Source organism: Panulirus ornatus, chromosome 66 (genome assembly GCF_036320965.1).
Source record: "Panulirus ornatus isolate Po-2019 chromosome 66, ASM3632096v1, whole genome shotgun sequence".
In the NCBI taxonomy this organism is placed as follows: Eukaryota; Metazoa; Arthropoda; class Malacostraca; order Decapoda; family Palinuridae; genus Panulirus; species Panulirus ornatus.
In genome coordinates, this window is record NC_092289.1 from 4,024,069 (window position 1) to 4,038,686 (window position 14,618).

The window sequence follows — 14,618 nt, forward strand, 5'->3', positions numbered from 1 at the left end:
AGGCCACATTTGTTTACACTCAGTCTCTAACTGTCATGTGTAATGCACCAAAACCACAGCTCCCTATCCAGGCCCCACAGACCCCACACGCTTTGCATGCATGAGCACGTACTCCTTCCCCCAGCACATCTAACAACATGCAAGCTATCGTATACAAAAAACATATCTAAGATATGGATCACAGCTTCTTAAAAAGAACACATTCCATTCTAAAATATGACCAAAAATCATAAGATGTAATTCCATGCAAATGACAACATGTGCACACCTGAAAAATATTTTCAAAATCACAAAGCAAAAAGTGAATTCAATGGGTACCTTGCAGTATAAAGTACATGAAGTTTGGGCTGTTCAAATTTGGCTACCAAGTTTAATGGGCCAATTTCTAAAGAGTGAAGGTCAAAATACAATGGCTTTTGAAAGAAACCAGTGCTCTGATTCTTGCTTTGCTCTGTTTCTTCTTCAGTGAAAGGCACAAAATCTGCAAGAAAAAGATGGCTGTACAATAATCAAAAGAACCATTTTAGTATTGTAACAGAATCTTCCAAGTTGTCATGACTTCATATTACTAATAAGAAGAATTATGGAAGCAGTCAAGACTTGGCAAGAAGCATCCACCAAACAAATTTCATAAGGGGATCTGTTATACCAGGTAATATGCACGATGTAAAATACTTTTTCAGTTTACTGTCTACTTCAGACATCTACAAGCATAAAACAATGAGTGAATGTCTATGAAGCAAATCATCTCTGGGAGACATATTATCAACCATTTGATAAAATTCTATCATTTAGCAAAACAGTTAAAATCACAATATATCAAATAAACTGATTTACATAGATTTGCATAGGCATGCATGCCATGGTTTGCTGCCAGTATCTGCATTTGTTGAGATGATTTACGCTCTCTACCAGTGAGCAGAGTATACCTTTAAACAGCATTTTGACAATTTTTTCAAGTCACAAATTCAAAAGTTTTAATGCTATCATTACTTTAAGTCCTAATATAATCCATAAGATTTCACAGGTCCAAACTCTGCATGTACACCACCTAAGTGCAAGGGAAGAGAAAGCAAGTCAAGAAAACTTCTAAGTGTTGTTACATAGTTAATTATTTTGATAACTGAATATTATCCCTAAGGTAAAGGGAGAAAGATTCTTCCCCTATATTCCATGCATGTCGTGGAAGGTGACTTATAAGGACGGAAGGGGGAGGGCTGGAAATCCTCTAATTCTTGTATTACAGTTTCTTAAAGATGGAACAGAATAAAGAGCAACGTAAGGAATGCTTATCCTCCTCAAAGGTTCAAGCTGGGCTATCTGAATGTAACCCAAGATCAGACGAAAGGAGAAACAGTTTGTCTAAGGAACAGAATCTGAATGTTCTGGTTTGGAGTAAAATGATGGAGTAAAACGGAAGTATGGTTTGAGTAAGTCTTAATATGTGGTTAAGAGATATGGAAGGGGAAAAATTACAGCTAAACGAGATGTGGAATGTGTAAGGAAGTGAGCACTATGTTGATGAGTAAAAATGAAAGTGGATTACTAGAGATGGGTGATTAGTAATGCTTACGCACCTGGGCACAAGAAGAAAAATGAAGACATGCAAGTGTTTAAGAAGCAGCTGAAAGAGAATGTCAGCAGCATTGATGCAAGAGATATGGTATTATGAATGAGTGATCTAAATGTTAAAGTGAGTAATGTAGCAGCTAAGGTCATAATTGGGGGAGACGGAGGTTTCAGTAAGGTCAACAGCTTGTGGAGTTGTGTGCTGAAGAACTGATGACTGGGAATACATGCTTTAAAAAGAAGGACAAACATAAGGATAGGTGGGTGAGTTAAAAAAAACAATGGTTCAAAGGCATTACTGGATTACATACTAATTGCTAGGCATGTAAAGGACTCCTGGATGTGAAAGGCTATAGTGGGATGTTTAATCATTGCAAAGTTTAGGATTTGTAGAGGTTTTCAGAAAAGAGAAAATAATATGTGTGAGAAGAGGATGGTACAAGTAAATGAGCTTTGAAATACCAAGAGAGATTGAGTGTAGAATGGCAAATGGTGAGAATATACAAAAGTGGGGAAGAGGGTGAGGAATGGAAAGTATTTAAGGAGGCAATGCTGGCATGCGTGAAAGATGTGAGTGGCATTTCACATAATTCTTCATTGCTCCCACAACCTCTGCCCTCTTCCCCATCCTATCACTCTTCCATTTCTATGGTTCTATTCACTGCCAAGTCCACTCCAAGATACCTAAAACACTTCACTTCCTCCAATTTTTCTCCATCACAAATTACATCCCAATTAACTTGTCCCTCAACCCTGCCGAACCTAATACCCTTAGTCTTATCCATTTCTACTCTCAACTTTCTCCTTTCACACACTTTTTCAAAATCAGTCACCATCTTCTGCCATTTCTCATTTGAATCAGCAACCAAAGCTGTTTTATCGGCTAACAACTGACTCACTTCCCAGGCCCTCTCATTCCCAACAGAACACATACTTGCCCCTCTCTCCACACTCTTAAATTTACCTTCCTAACCACCACATCCATAAACAAATTAAACAACCATGGTAACACCACACCCCTGCTGCAGACCAACCTTCACTAGGGACCTTTCACTCTCTTCTCTTCCTACATGTACACATGCCTTACACCCTTGATAAAAACTTCTCTGCTTCCAGAAGCTTACAACCCACACCATATATTCTTAATACCTTCCACAAAGCATCTCTGTCAACTCTATATGCCTTTTCCAGATCCATAAATGAGAAAATAAAAAGAGTACTGTTGAGAGACCAGAGGAGGGTGTGAAATGGTTTAGACATATGGAGAGAATGAGTGAGGAAAGGTTGACAAAGAGGACATATGTGTAAGAGGTAGAGGGAACAAGGAGAAGCAGGAGACCAAGCTGGAGGTGGAAGGATGAAGTGAAAAAGATTTTGAGCAACTGGGGACTGAACACACAAGAGGGTGAGAGGCATGAAAGGAAAAGAGTAAATTGGAATGATGTGGTATACCACAGTCAATGTGCTGTCAATGGACTGAACCAGGGCATGTGACGTCTGGGGTAAACCATGAAAAGATCTGAGGGGCCTGGAGGTGGACAGGGAGATGAGGTTTCAGTGCATTACACATGACAGCTAGAGAGCGAGTGAGAGTGGATGTGGCCTTTTTTTCATCTGTTTCCTGGTGCAACCTTTCTGATGCAGGGGGTGGCAATGCTGTTTCTTGTTGGGAAATGGATGAATGCAAGTAAGTATATGTACATGTGTACATAGGTATACGTATGCATGCATATGTGTATGTATAAGTATGTGCATGTATGTACATATATGAGTGGATGGGGCTTGCTTTCTTTGTTTCTTGGTGTTACCTTGCTGACATGGGAAATGGCAATCGAGTATAATGGATATAAATAAATAAATACATACTGGTAATAATATGGCCTTGGGTAGCGCCACCATTGCTTGTGCCTTTTCAGCTAAAACAGGAAAATAGTTAAGAAAGGTGATCAGAAAATTGCACTGAACTATTAGCCAGTCTTACTAAAAAACATGTCTTACAAAGCAAACGAACAACTACTTGCAAAGGAAACACCTTTTAATCAAAGTGAGACACAACACAGTTTCAGGGAAGGGGTTCTTCCATTATCAATCTTCCAGATTTCTATTATGGGGTGAACTCCATCTTTGATCAAAGAAAGGAAAGGATAGACTATGAGCTCTTGGACAGCCAGAAAGCCTGTGACACAGTCACTCTCTGGTGGATGATAAAGAAACTTGAGCTGTAGGAAGAAATAAATAGCAGACACCTTCAAAAGACAGGAATAACTTAGTGGAGGAGAGCAAAGGGTATAGTTAAGAGGTACATCCTCAAAGTAGACAAGGGTTACAAGCAGAGTGTGTGCTACAGCTGTACAAGAGCTACTTATCTCTTGTGTGGCTGATGGCTTTTTGAAAATAAGCATATACTTAAACCCTTTTATTCTCTCTTCTTTTCTTTATCCAACTGGACTATCTCAGTAATTATGCTACTTCCAGATAAATAGTTAAAAAATTCTCCAAATATCTTATAGACTTTAGTTTTGCAACAAAAAGCAGAACATATTCGCCTACATATCACAAAATAATTCGTTTTACACATGAGATTCTGAGTATAACCCATAGAATGTAATGAGGAGCAATGTTCAAAGGAGCTCAATTTCATTATGCATGGCATTTTTACAGTTTGTCATCACACCTGTGGAAGCGAGATACAATTTTGGTTTTCTCTCAGTAACAACTTGATGTTTATCTTACAGAAAAGAATAAATACTTACCTTTCTCGAGTTGTTTTTTCAAATGCAAATCATCAAATGCAGCTTTCATCATGTTAGTATTTTGACGACTTTCCCATCTTTTCTCAGACTTGTTTCCCATATGGTCGTTTATCAAAATTCCTTTATTCTCAAAACCTTTATTTTCTTTAGAGGTAACAGGCCATTTCATATTTTGAAAATGACGTGAATCTTTGATACTATGGTAGATCATGAGATAAGAATCATCGCAACTTTGAGGCCCATCATCTTTCAAAGGAGGTACCTCTGCATGGGTGTGAATGTCTAAATCAGAATTTGATCGTTTCACTTTCAACTTCCCGATGAAGGCTTTATTTGTGACATAATTTTCATCAGCTTCCTCTGAAATAACAGAAACTTTAACTGTGTTCTTGGCAAGATTATCTGCTCTAGCTATCTTTAAAGTTTTGTTATGGTAAATAGCTTGACTCACATCATCTACTTTCCTCTTCGAAGAAGCAATGAAACTCAGATGTGGAGAGGAAACAGTGTTACTCATATTCTCTTCATAATCTGCTCTTACACTTTTCCTTCTGTGGCCTCGGCCTTTTGAACGTCCTCTTCCACCACTGATCCCACTTTTAACATGTGACTTTGAATTTATTCGTCTTTTTCTTTCTGCCAAAGACAAAGCATCCCGTTGCTGAAGAAATTCAAAACATGTTGGACAACTGTGAGCTGTGCAAACACAAACATGTTCCCTAAAAATGATACCTAGCCGTAATGCCAAAGCTTGCGTACGTAAAGATTTCAAGTCTCGAACACTAAAGTAACCTCGGCGTACAGCCTGAGATGGAAGACTTAGTACTTTTAAAATAGAATCTGGTATATCTGGGAAGTGTACCCTCAATTCTTCTCTTAGCAGTCTATTAAACTTTTTCTGTATAAAGTTAGGGTAAGGCTTCCTCTTAAGTATCTTTTGCCGAAGACTTTGATCAAATTCAGATTTTATGCCTGTCTCACTCGAAGTCACTCCTTCAGTTATCACTTTCTCCTGTGAATAGGCAGAACTTATGGTATTCACATTATTTGATTTTGTGTTAATTAATATCTTTATGGGTTCAGATGTTTTAGCATTAAAAAGAAGAGGTATCTTTGCAGGTATGTATGTTTTTGGATTTTGTTGCGAACCTTTTGGGGCAATTGGATGAACATAGCTTTTTGGGCAATGCTTTGTGGGTACCTGTGGCTTGGCACAACGGCTGACCAGATTAGACATTACAGCATTACTGTTATATACCTGTTCAGATGTATGTTGAGGCAATATGTTGGATAGCAGTGAAGGTGTACTTGCTCCTGAATCAGACTGTACACTAGAACTACTTGGAACCATCATGTATAGTGATTCTAAGGGCGTAGTTTGTGGGAGAGACACCTGATACATTTCCTGGCCTGTTCCTCCAACTGTGATGACTGTGTTGGGAATTATGATCTGACTTGCATCTTCAGACTGCAACACAGATTTTCCCTGCTGAGGAGGATTTGATAACACAGGAGTGTGGGATTTGACTGAAGATGTGACATTAATTACTTGATTTTCATTATAACTAGGTTTCACACATGGATGATTGGGTATAGTATTAGTTGCTGATGACTCACTGCTTACTGGGTCAGGTGGTGGAAAGAAAGATGTAATGTTTGTTGGTGCACTTGCTGGGATAGAGATACTAACGCCTGTCTTCCCAACAGGCAAAACAAATCTAGTGTCTTCATATACACCACCAGGAACATTAAAGTGGGTAACTGTTGTTGCCACATTCCCCATACCTACAGACGTAGCAGGAATGACATTAGGGTTGGAATTTGTTGTTGAATTCTTGGAGATACCATTTTCAATCTGTTTTTTATCTTTAAGACCAATAGCATTTCTTTCTCGTGGGATACTAAACTGGTTAGGATTGAACTCCTCCCTCTGAGGCCAAGAAGTTGATCCATCCTGGTTCTGCAGTCTCCTGTCTTTACCTAGAATAAATCGGAGTGGTCTAGGTTGTTTCTGCAATTCATGCTCAACTACCTGCCCACGAACCACACATTTGACAGGCCTAGTTGCTGGTCGCATCTTAAAAGATACAGTTCTTGCAACTCTTCTACATGCATCATTCTTTATTTGATCATCAGAAAAATCTTTCTTAACATTACCTGGTGCTGGTAATGGCAAAGACTGGACTACTTCAAGAGATACATCTTTCTCCTTCTGATGTCTCACTGAATGCTCCTGAGGAAATTCCACAGAGTCACTATTAAGAATTTGTGGAGGAGACTTATCTCCCAAATCTTTAAATATATCATCTATTAATTCCTCAAACTTACTTCCAATTTTCATGCTGGTCAACAATGAATTGTGTAATACATTTTTACTTGAATTCTGATTTTCCTCATTCTTTGAATAAAAACACACTTGTTTACTGGGATCAGAATCTATACATCCTTGATCTACCTCTTGCAAAAAGGAATCTAGCAAGTTATCAAAATCATTAGCATTACTCATATCTGAACCAAAAGGTTGCTCTGTCACACTTTGGTTAAAGCTGAGAGGTGCTATCCCTAAACTGCTCCACGTCTCATTGGTATTAACACCCGAATTAAAGCTCTGCAGATTCACATGTGCTGACTGATGGCTGTGTGCATCATCAGCCACTTCATGACTAAATCCACATGTTAACGTGGTACTAATATCAGGTAAACAAGGTATGTCATCAAAAACAGAATCTATTTCATTAAAGTCATTTACTGGGGACACGTTTGTTTGTCCAAAGTTTCCACTGGAATAACTCCCTGATAGTGGCCCAGTTACAACTAACATTTCAGAAATATTAGGGTTATTCAAGTTACTAGGAAGCTCAGAATATAAGCATCTGTTCATTTCATTCTTTTCCAACCCAAATGGATTTTCTTGGCATGAACTTTTAGTGAATTCTTTTGCAGTTCTAACTTCCTCATTCAATTCTAATATACTTGCTGGAAGACCTGAATCATCAACTTTACATCTACGTGCAGAAAAATTGCTTTGATTACTATAATCTGCATCAACTTTTTCATTGATGGTCTCCAGTATGTCACTATTTCTAACCCCATTTTCACAATTTTTTGTGATTTCATTGTAAACTGAAGGGTTACTTTCAGAACTTAGTACATATGATGAATTGCAGTATTTTCCTTTTTCTTTACCAGTAGCAGGTAACTTATTTATAAAACTTTCCCAGTTATCTGAGACTGATGTAATGAGAGGAGCAACAGATGGTTTTGGTGTCTGCAGAGTCCATACAACATCACTAACTGGGATATGTGATGGACCAATTTCATCAAAAGGATCTCTTGGTGATAAAGCTTCACAATTCCTAAGCACTGGCTTTTCATTTTCCTGACCTTGGACTGTAACAGCTACTTTAAGGTTAAATGGCTCAAAATGTGGATTATCAGGTATAACATTAGAGAGAACATTGTCTTCTTTACTTCCTGTCATACTGTTGCACGATACACTAAGTCCTTCAGTTGTTCCTACTACCTGAGACAATTCATTGTGAGTAACCATACCGTCTATATTATCTTCAATGGGTTTTATTAAGCGTTTTAAGACAAGATCATCTGTACTCTGAAAGGAGCTCACATCAACAGAGCTACACTGATTTAAATACACAGCTTTTATATTGTTTGGTCCTGTTTGGGGTGAGAAGCCCTCAGGCATAAATTCAGTAGTTTTATGTTTTGCAGGTTCAAATTGGTCATATAATTTAGAAAACAACTCTGGAAAGACTGAAGATTTTTCAGTATCCTTCCAATTTGAATCTTTCATATCTGGCATAGAACTGGGTGGTGACCTAAAGGATAAATGATTTGCAGAATCTATTATAGGTCTGAACAGGTTTTGCTGCACCCCTCTATTGGTGGCATTGCTGGCTGAAAATACAGACTTTTCTGTTCCCTGTTGATCAGTGCAACATTCTGCATCAAAGACTTTCGGAAGAGGGTTATCTCTGTGTTTATGATGGTAGATACCACCCGAAAGACTGTCTACATGAACATCATTCATATCTGATACTGGCACAGAACAGTCCTTGAAAAGATCACTACCTTTTTCACTCATGCAGTATTCATAAGTTAACAGATCATCAACGAGAACACTGTTTATATCTGAAGTATAAAGACACAGGTCCTTGAAAGGTTCACTACCTGACACACTTAACATAGGCAAGGTTTCATGTGTACTGCTATCTATTTTACGCCCTTCCAAGACAATTTCTTTCCCAAAGGATTTCGGTAATTTTGGTTGTTCACCTATTTTCTTAATGCTACAGCGGCCATCTTCTAGACATTTAACCTTGTAAGTTTCATTTACTGCTTTTTCCACACACTCAACATGAATATTTGCTTTCTCTGACAAATATTGTGACAAATTAAACACCTTTTGGGATGGGAGCGGAACTGCTTTTCCTATGTCAACACGACAGACATTTCCTGATATCACATTTCTTTTTGATACAGGGATGACAAGTGCATGTTTGGCTTTAGAACTATTTTCACTTGTCCCACTGTTTCTAAATGACTTACTAGCATCTTCATGAATTTCAGTGATACTGTTCCTCAAAGAAGTAACATACAAAGATGCATCTTCTGAACTACACTTGTATATGTTCAAAGGCAAGTCCTTAGAAATATTTGAAACTTCAGCAACTTTTTTCTGTACACTGTCTGGTCCATGACCACTTCTTTCATGACCCTCAAGTTGAACAGGTTTCTTTTCAAGAGCTAGACTTACCCTACAAACAGAGGAATGTATCGTTTCTGATGCAAAGTCTGATTCCCTCTTTCCCAATTTACAATCATCAGTGTGTCTATCTTCCCTTTTAATACTTGAAGTAGGTAGTTTACCTAAACTGTGCCTGCATCGTGCAAATGAACTCTGTTTTCTGTGAAATTTTGGTAAAGGCTTTCCTTCCATAGTCTCAGATTCTGTTCCATCTTTCATGACCTTAACAAGCAAAACTTTATTCTCAAGTCCAACAATGTTGACTCCCTTAATTCTTTTTTCAAAATCAACACAGTCCATAGAACTCAAAGACCCCTCTCTTGTCCCACATTTTGGGGGTTTCCATCTAATGGCACATTTACTTGGAACAATTTCTTTGCTTCCACATCCTACAGGCCTTACTTGCATTCTTGCACAACTTACAGATACAGTTTCATTCAGTACGTAATTTTCAACTGTCTTACTATCAACTTTTTTCTGGACCTTACTACTAGCCAAAGGGTGCATATCATCATGGACACAAACAAACTTCTGTTTCACATTCATAACTATCAGTAATATTTCATTCAGGTAAAACATTACAAGCTAGAGGGGATTCTTTGTTCTTCACTGTACAAAGGTATTTGAATTAGTCTCAATCCAAGAATCTGTTACTAGTTCATCTATTCCATTTTCATTAATGAATCATTAGCTACTTCATGCTATTCTGGTTAAAATGTGCCAGGAAAATGGCAAGAAATAACAACAGTAATTCACAAAAGTAATGTGATGTACAGCACTTATAGGCTTTCTCAGTCATCAATAAAAGCCATTTCCTCAAGTGAGGGATATTCACTCTCGAGCATCACACTTTTCATGATCTACCATTTTCCAATATAAAGTCATATTCAATCATCATACATGATGCTCATTAGAGACAAGTGTGGCCTTTATCCACATGCAGAATGCAAGATGCCAAGGGACTGCATTACACTCCAAAACAATCTGAAAGTCACAAAATAAAATCATTTTAGTACAGTACTTTCAACTATTACCCATCCAAAATATAACAACTATTACAAAAATACCTAGTCATTTTTCACCTTCACTCTGCATAATATATAAAGTGTTTTTGCATATATATCTGGATTCTCTCCTCCATACCCAAGAAAAGAAACTTTTACCCTAGACCATGAGTCTACATGTAGCTCTGTGATCTATAATGAATCAAGAAGAGATCTTCAACAATAAAAATACTTGGACCAAGTATTAAATTTGAGGAACCCATTTAAAAAAAATGTTCATTTGAATAATCTAATCATAAGAGTTAGGCCAGCAGCAGCAAAGATGTCTCCTTCAAAATACAACTTTGAACAAATTCACTAAGAGTTTCTCTACTTACAGTAAATGCAATTTTCATGACTTTTCACCGAAATACATACACACACACACACACCATATGCATACCTTTCTTATGACTAACTGCTGCTCCTGTATAAGCAAGGTGGTACCAGATACAATGACCTCATTTGTATAAACCCACTCAACAGCTGTTATGTAATCTACACTGAAATTATAGCCTGCCATTCAGAAAAGCCCCACAAAATATTCAATTATTGAGTTGAATGCTTCGTATGTCCTGGTTCAGCATGTCACACACACACACACACACACACACACACAGATGCTATACATTACCAAATAACCCCATACTTTCCCTGATATAACACTATGACCTCCTTTAAAGCTCCAAGTCAAACTCAGCTGTCAATAAATATACATATTTTCTAAACATTGCACAAGCACTGCAGAACAATACCGTAACCCACTATTCAAAGTTATTAAAAAATCCGTAACATTAGACTTTTACTCCCACCATCATCATATTTTGTAAAGAAAAAATGACAATGCACCCAATTATGCTTCAAAGCTTCCATTCTCAATGCTAGTGTTCCTCAACAGTGCATCACAACATCCCACGGAATCACAAGAGGATTTCCTGGAGGGTTGTAAGCTGTACAAGCTGAGTTCACATTTTTGCTCTAAAGTAAAACTAGACTCCAAACAAACAAGCATGCAAAATGGAAATAAAAATGGCCAAGATTCCAAACTTTCCGTGCTAAACAAAATACTCAAGAATTTGTTGATGAGCAAGCTTTGGTTAATCATAGAATGAAACTTATGGATTTGAGACGCAAATATGAACAGACTCCTTACACTTAATGAATGCGATTTAAACCATTGCTATCTTACCGTGAGCATCATTTTTATATCCAAAAAGACTAAATAATCACGGAAAGAGATGAGGTTCTGGAAAACTTTAGGTTTATCAAGGTAAAAGTAGGTGAAACAATTGATGAAATCAACAGAACCTACAAACACCCAGCTTCCATGAGTGTCCATGAGAACATCTATAAGGGGTTGTGCCAAAATCAATGGAAAGACTTTCAAAGCAATGCAAACTGCCACTCTATCATCAAACACATTCAACAAACCTTCAAAATACTCACTCCACTCCTTACTTCATCACTACCTATTATTACTTCCACACTTGCCCCCTTCACCGATGTTCCCATTTGTTCTCTTGTCTTAAGCAAGTTATTTACCTCCTTCCAAAACATCCTTTTATTCTCCCTAAAGCTTAATGACTCTCTCACCCCAACTCCCATTTACCATCTTTTCTATTTTTTTCCTTAATACCTGCCTGCTATGTCCCTCATTAGGAAGGTAGCACCATAAACAAAGAAATGCCACACCTCTCACATCCATTCTCTAGCTGTCATGTGTAAAGCATCGAAACCACAAATCCCTGTCCATAACCAGGCTCCACATCTATAGTTTACCCTGGACGCTTCACATGCCTTGGTATAGCCCCTTAACAGCACATCGATCTCAGTATACCACATCGTTCCAATTTATTCTATCCCTTGCACATCTTTCACCCTCCTGAATATTCAGGCCCTGATCGCTCAAAATCTTTTTCACTACATCCTTCCACCTCCAGTTTGGTCTCCTGCTTCTCCTTGTTCCCTCCACCTCTGACACATATATCCTCTTTGTCAACCTTTTCTCACTTTTTCTCTCCTTATGTCCGAACCATTTCAACACAGCCTCTTCTGCTCTCTCAACCACACTTCTTTTATTACCACACATATCTCTCAACCTTTCATTACTTAATCAAGCCATCTCACACCACATAGTGTCCTCAAACATTTCATTTCCAACACATGCAACCATGTAATATTGTTGGAACTAATATTCCTTCAAACATACCCATTTTTGCTCTCAGAGATAATGTTCTCTTTTTCTACACATTCTTCATTGCTTCCAGAACCTTCACCCCCTCCTCCACCCTATGACTCACTTCCATATATACACAAGTGTAAGAGATGGGGGCAACATGATTGTAAAAACTCTCAACCCATCATACAAAAATAGTGTTCACATATACAATCTTATTTTCCCTTGGGGACAGGTGCCCACCTCCCTGCAGGTGTCCATGCTATCTTCACTTAGCAACCCACACTATCTTCTCCTATAAGCACACATTTATAGCAGATACGTAGCAGTCTTAATTTGGTAATGCCCTATGTATTACATGACCTGTGTCAAAGTTTGGAGACTGGGCAGCAGAACTACCACTCACCCAGCGAGTCATCAGCACAGTTTATGGTTTCTGAAAGTTGGCCCATTAGGTATTTCATGAGTCCAATATATTTTATCAAATCAAAAGAATAATTAAAATCTGCTAATAAGTTTAGTGAGATTCTGCGGTCCAATTTCTTTTTCTAAGGGGTTTTCAACCTACTTCTGCATTAACTGCACCTACATTTTCCCTGATCTTCATAGGCCTCCCAACCCCCCACCACTTATCTAAATAATTGCAGTTAATTGTAAGTACAATTTTATACGTTTCTTCTACATCTAGGTTATTGCTGTACTGCCGTTAAACAGCCACATCACTGATGTCGCTGCATTTCAACTCCAATTTCTTTGTATCATAACAAAAAAGTGAAAAAGCCCAAACTCAGGCCTTTACCAATTCCTGATCTTGGAAAGATGAAGACTCCTTTCCTTTCTAGCTTCCTTAATCCGTGCATTTTGCCTTATAGCCTTAAATTACGTATTTCAGTACTCTCACACTATATCAAAACCTACAATTCATCTGGTGGCAGTACAGCATCGTAGTAATGTATTTTACGAAGTTTAAGGTAGGTTTACATGGGCCAAAGTGACTGCTAAATTAGGCAGCGGGCTCCCACACCGTCCGGACACTACCCCTCGCCTCATCACCACTATTCAGATATCGTAACTTACCAATTCTTTATTTCCAGTGAATCACAGCAATTCTTGTGGATGAATTGATCGAAATGCCACTCCAGGGATAGTACCAGAGGTGCGACTAGAATTCCCTCTATAATCTGTATTCTTACCGTTACTAAGGCCATCCGCCATCTAACTACCAAGACACAGTAACAAGGATTATATAGTCTGCTCAGGCTGGCGACACATGGCAATGTTATTAATTCCAAATCCAGACACAAGATGGCGCTTATAACACTTTCCTCAAGTGTATATGTATATATATGTACAGGATTACTTTTGTCAATTCATTATGCACGTCCCATTGAATGTCACAGATATGACAAATCAAAATATGTAGACCTTGTCACTGTCTTAGCTTCTGGTTAAGGATGCCTTAATCACGGGAAATTTTAACACCAAACATGATTCCCTGTCATATATAATGAATTACAATGAAAGCATGTTATATCTTTTGAAGATACTTTTTTTTTTTATAGAACACGAAGTATCTACCACAACAGAGTGGATATTAAATTTTCTGAATACCGGACTCCGGAGGTTTCTGCCTGACTTGACTGCCAATGAGAGGGATTGCTCTGGCAGAAGTAGTACCAGCCCTTCCCACAGTGCCTTTTTCTCTCTATAAAGACCTTCCTATTTTTCTGTTCATTAGACCAACATTCGTGTTCTCTTTAGTAACTTCTGCTCAGTGGAACACCATCTCTCTAGTACCTCTCCTAACAGTTGTCTAATGTTTTCGCTAGTTCCTTTTTTTCATATATAACAACAACCACTTACGATTCTGGTTCAAAGGTGGTGCTTATGCCAACGTAAACATTCCTGTTGCACGCATCAAGGACCTTGAGTCTCCAAACTTTGATGTTATATGGCTTAAAGTCTGTCGCTGTACGACCAAACTTTTCCTCTGTTTTTCCTATTACTCTCCTAATTCAACCAATTTCTATATCCTCCGACTATCTAAACTTCTGCCATGAAACCGTGACATCCTTTCACCCGCAAGCTGAGATTCTCTGCCTCGGAAATTTCAACGTTCACCATAGGGAATGGTTGAATTCCTCCCCTACGAATAGTGGAGGGATGAAAGCCCTCACATTCTCGATCATTTAGAGCAAGGTATCTCCCACCCTACCCATATACTTGACCGCTGTGACCACTCTCTGAATATCCTGCATTTCCTTTTTCACCTCTAGTCCATCCCGCTGTAAATACACAATTCGCCCCCAATT

General features: G+C 38.3%; 1 protein-coding gene across 3 annotated transcripts in view; it reads right to left on the minus strand.

Moving 5' to 3' along the window:
* LOC139746917 (uncharacterized) overlaps positions 1–13,517 on the minus strand; it is a 95,718-nt gene extending 82,201 nt beyond the window's left edge. For all 3 annotated transcript variants that reach the window (XM_071658589.1, XM_071658592.1, XM_071658591.1), the window contains exons 1-3: positions 13,384–13,517; positions 4,323–10,071; positions 319–481 (exon numbers count right to left, since the gene is read on the minus strand). In XM_071658589.1, the coding sequence (XP_071514690.1) occupies positions 319–481; positions 4,323–9,666 (5,507 nt within the window). In that variant the 5' untranslated portion in view covers positions 9,667–10,071; positions 13,384–13,517. The remainder of the gene's footprint in view (positions 1–318; positions 482–4,322; positions 10,072–13,383) is intronic.
* Between the last annotated feature and the right edge of the window lie 1,101 nt (positions 13,518–14,618).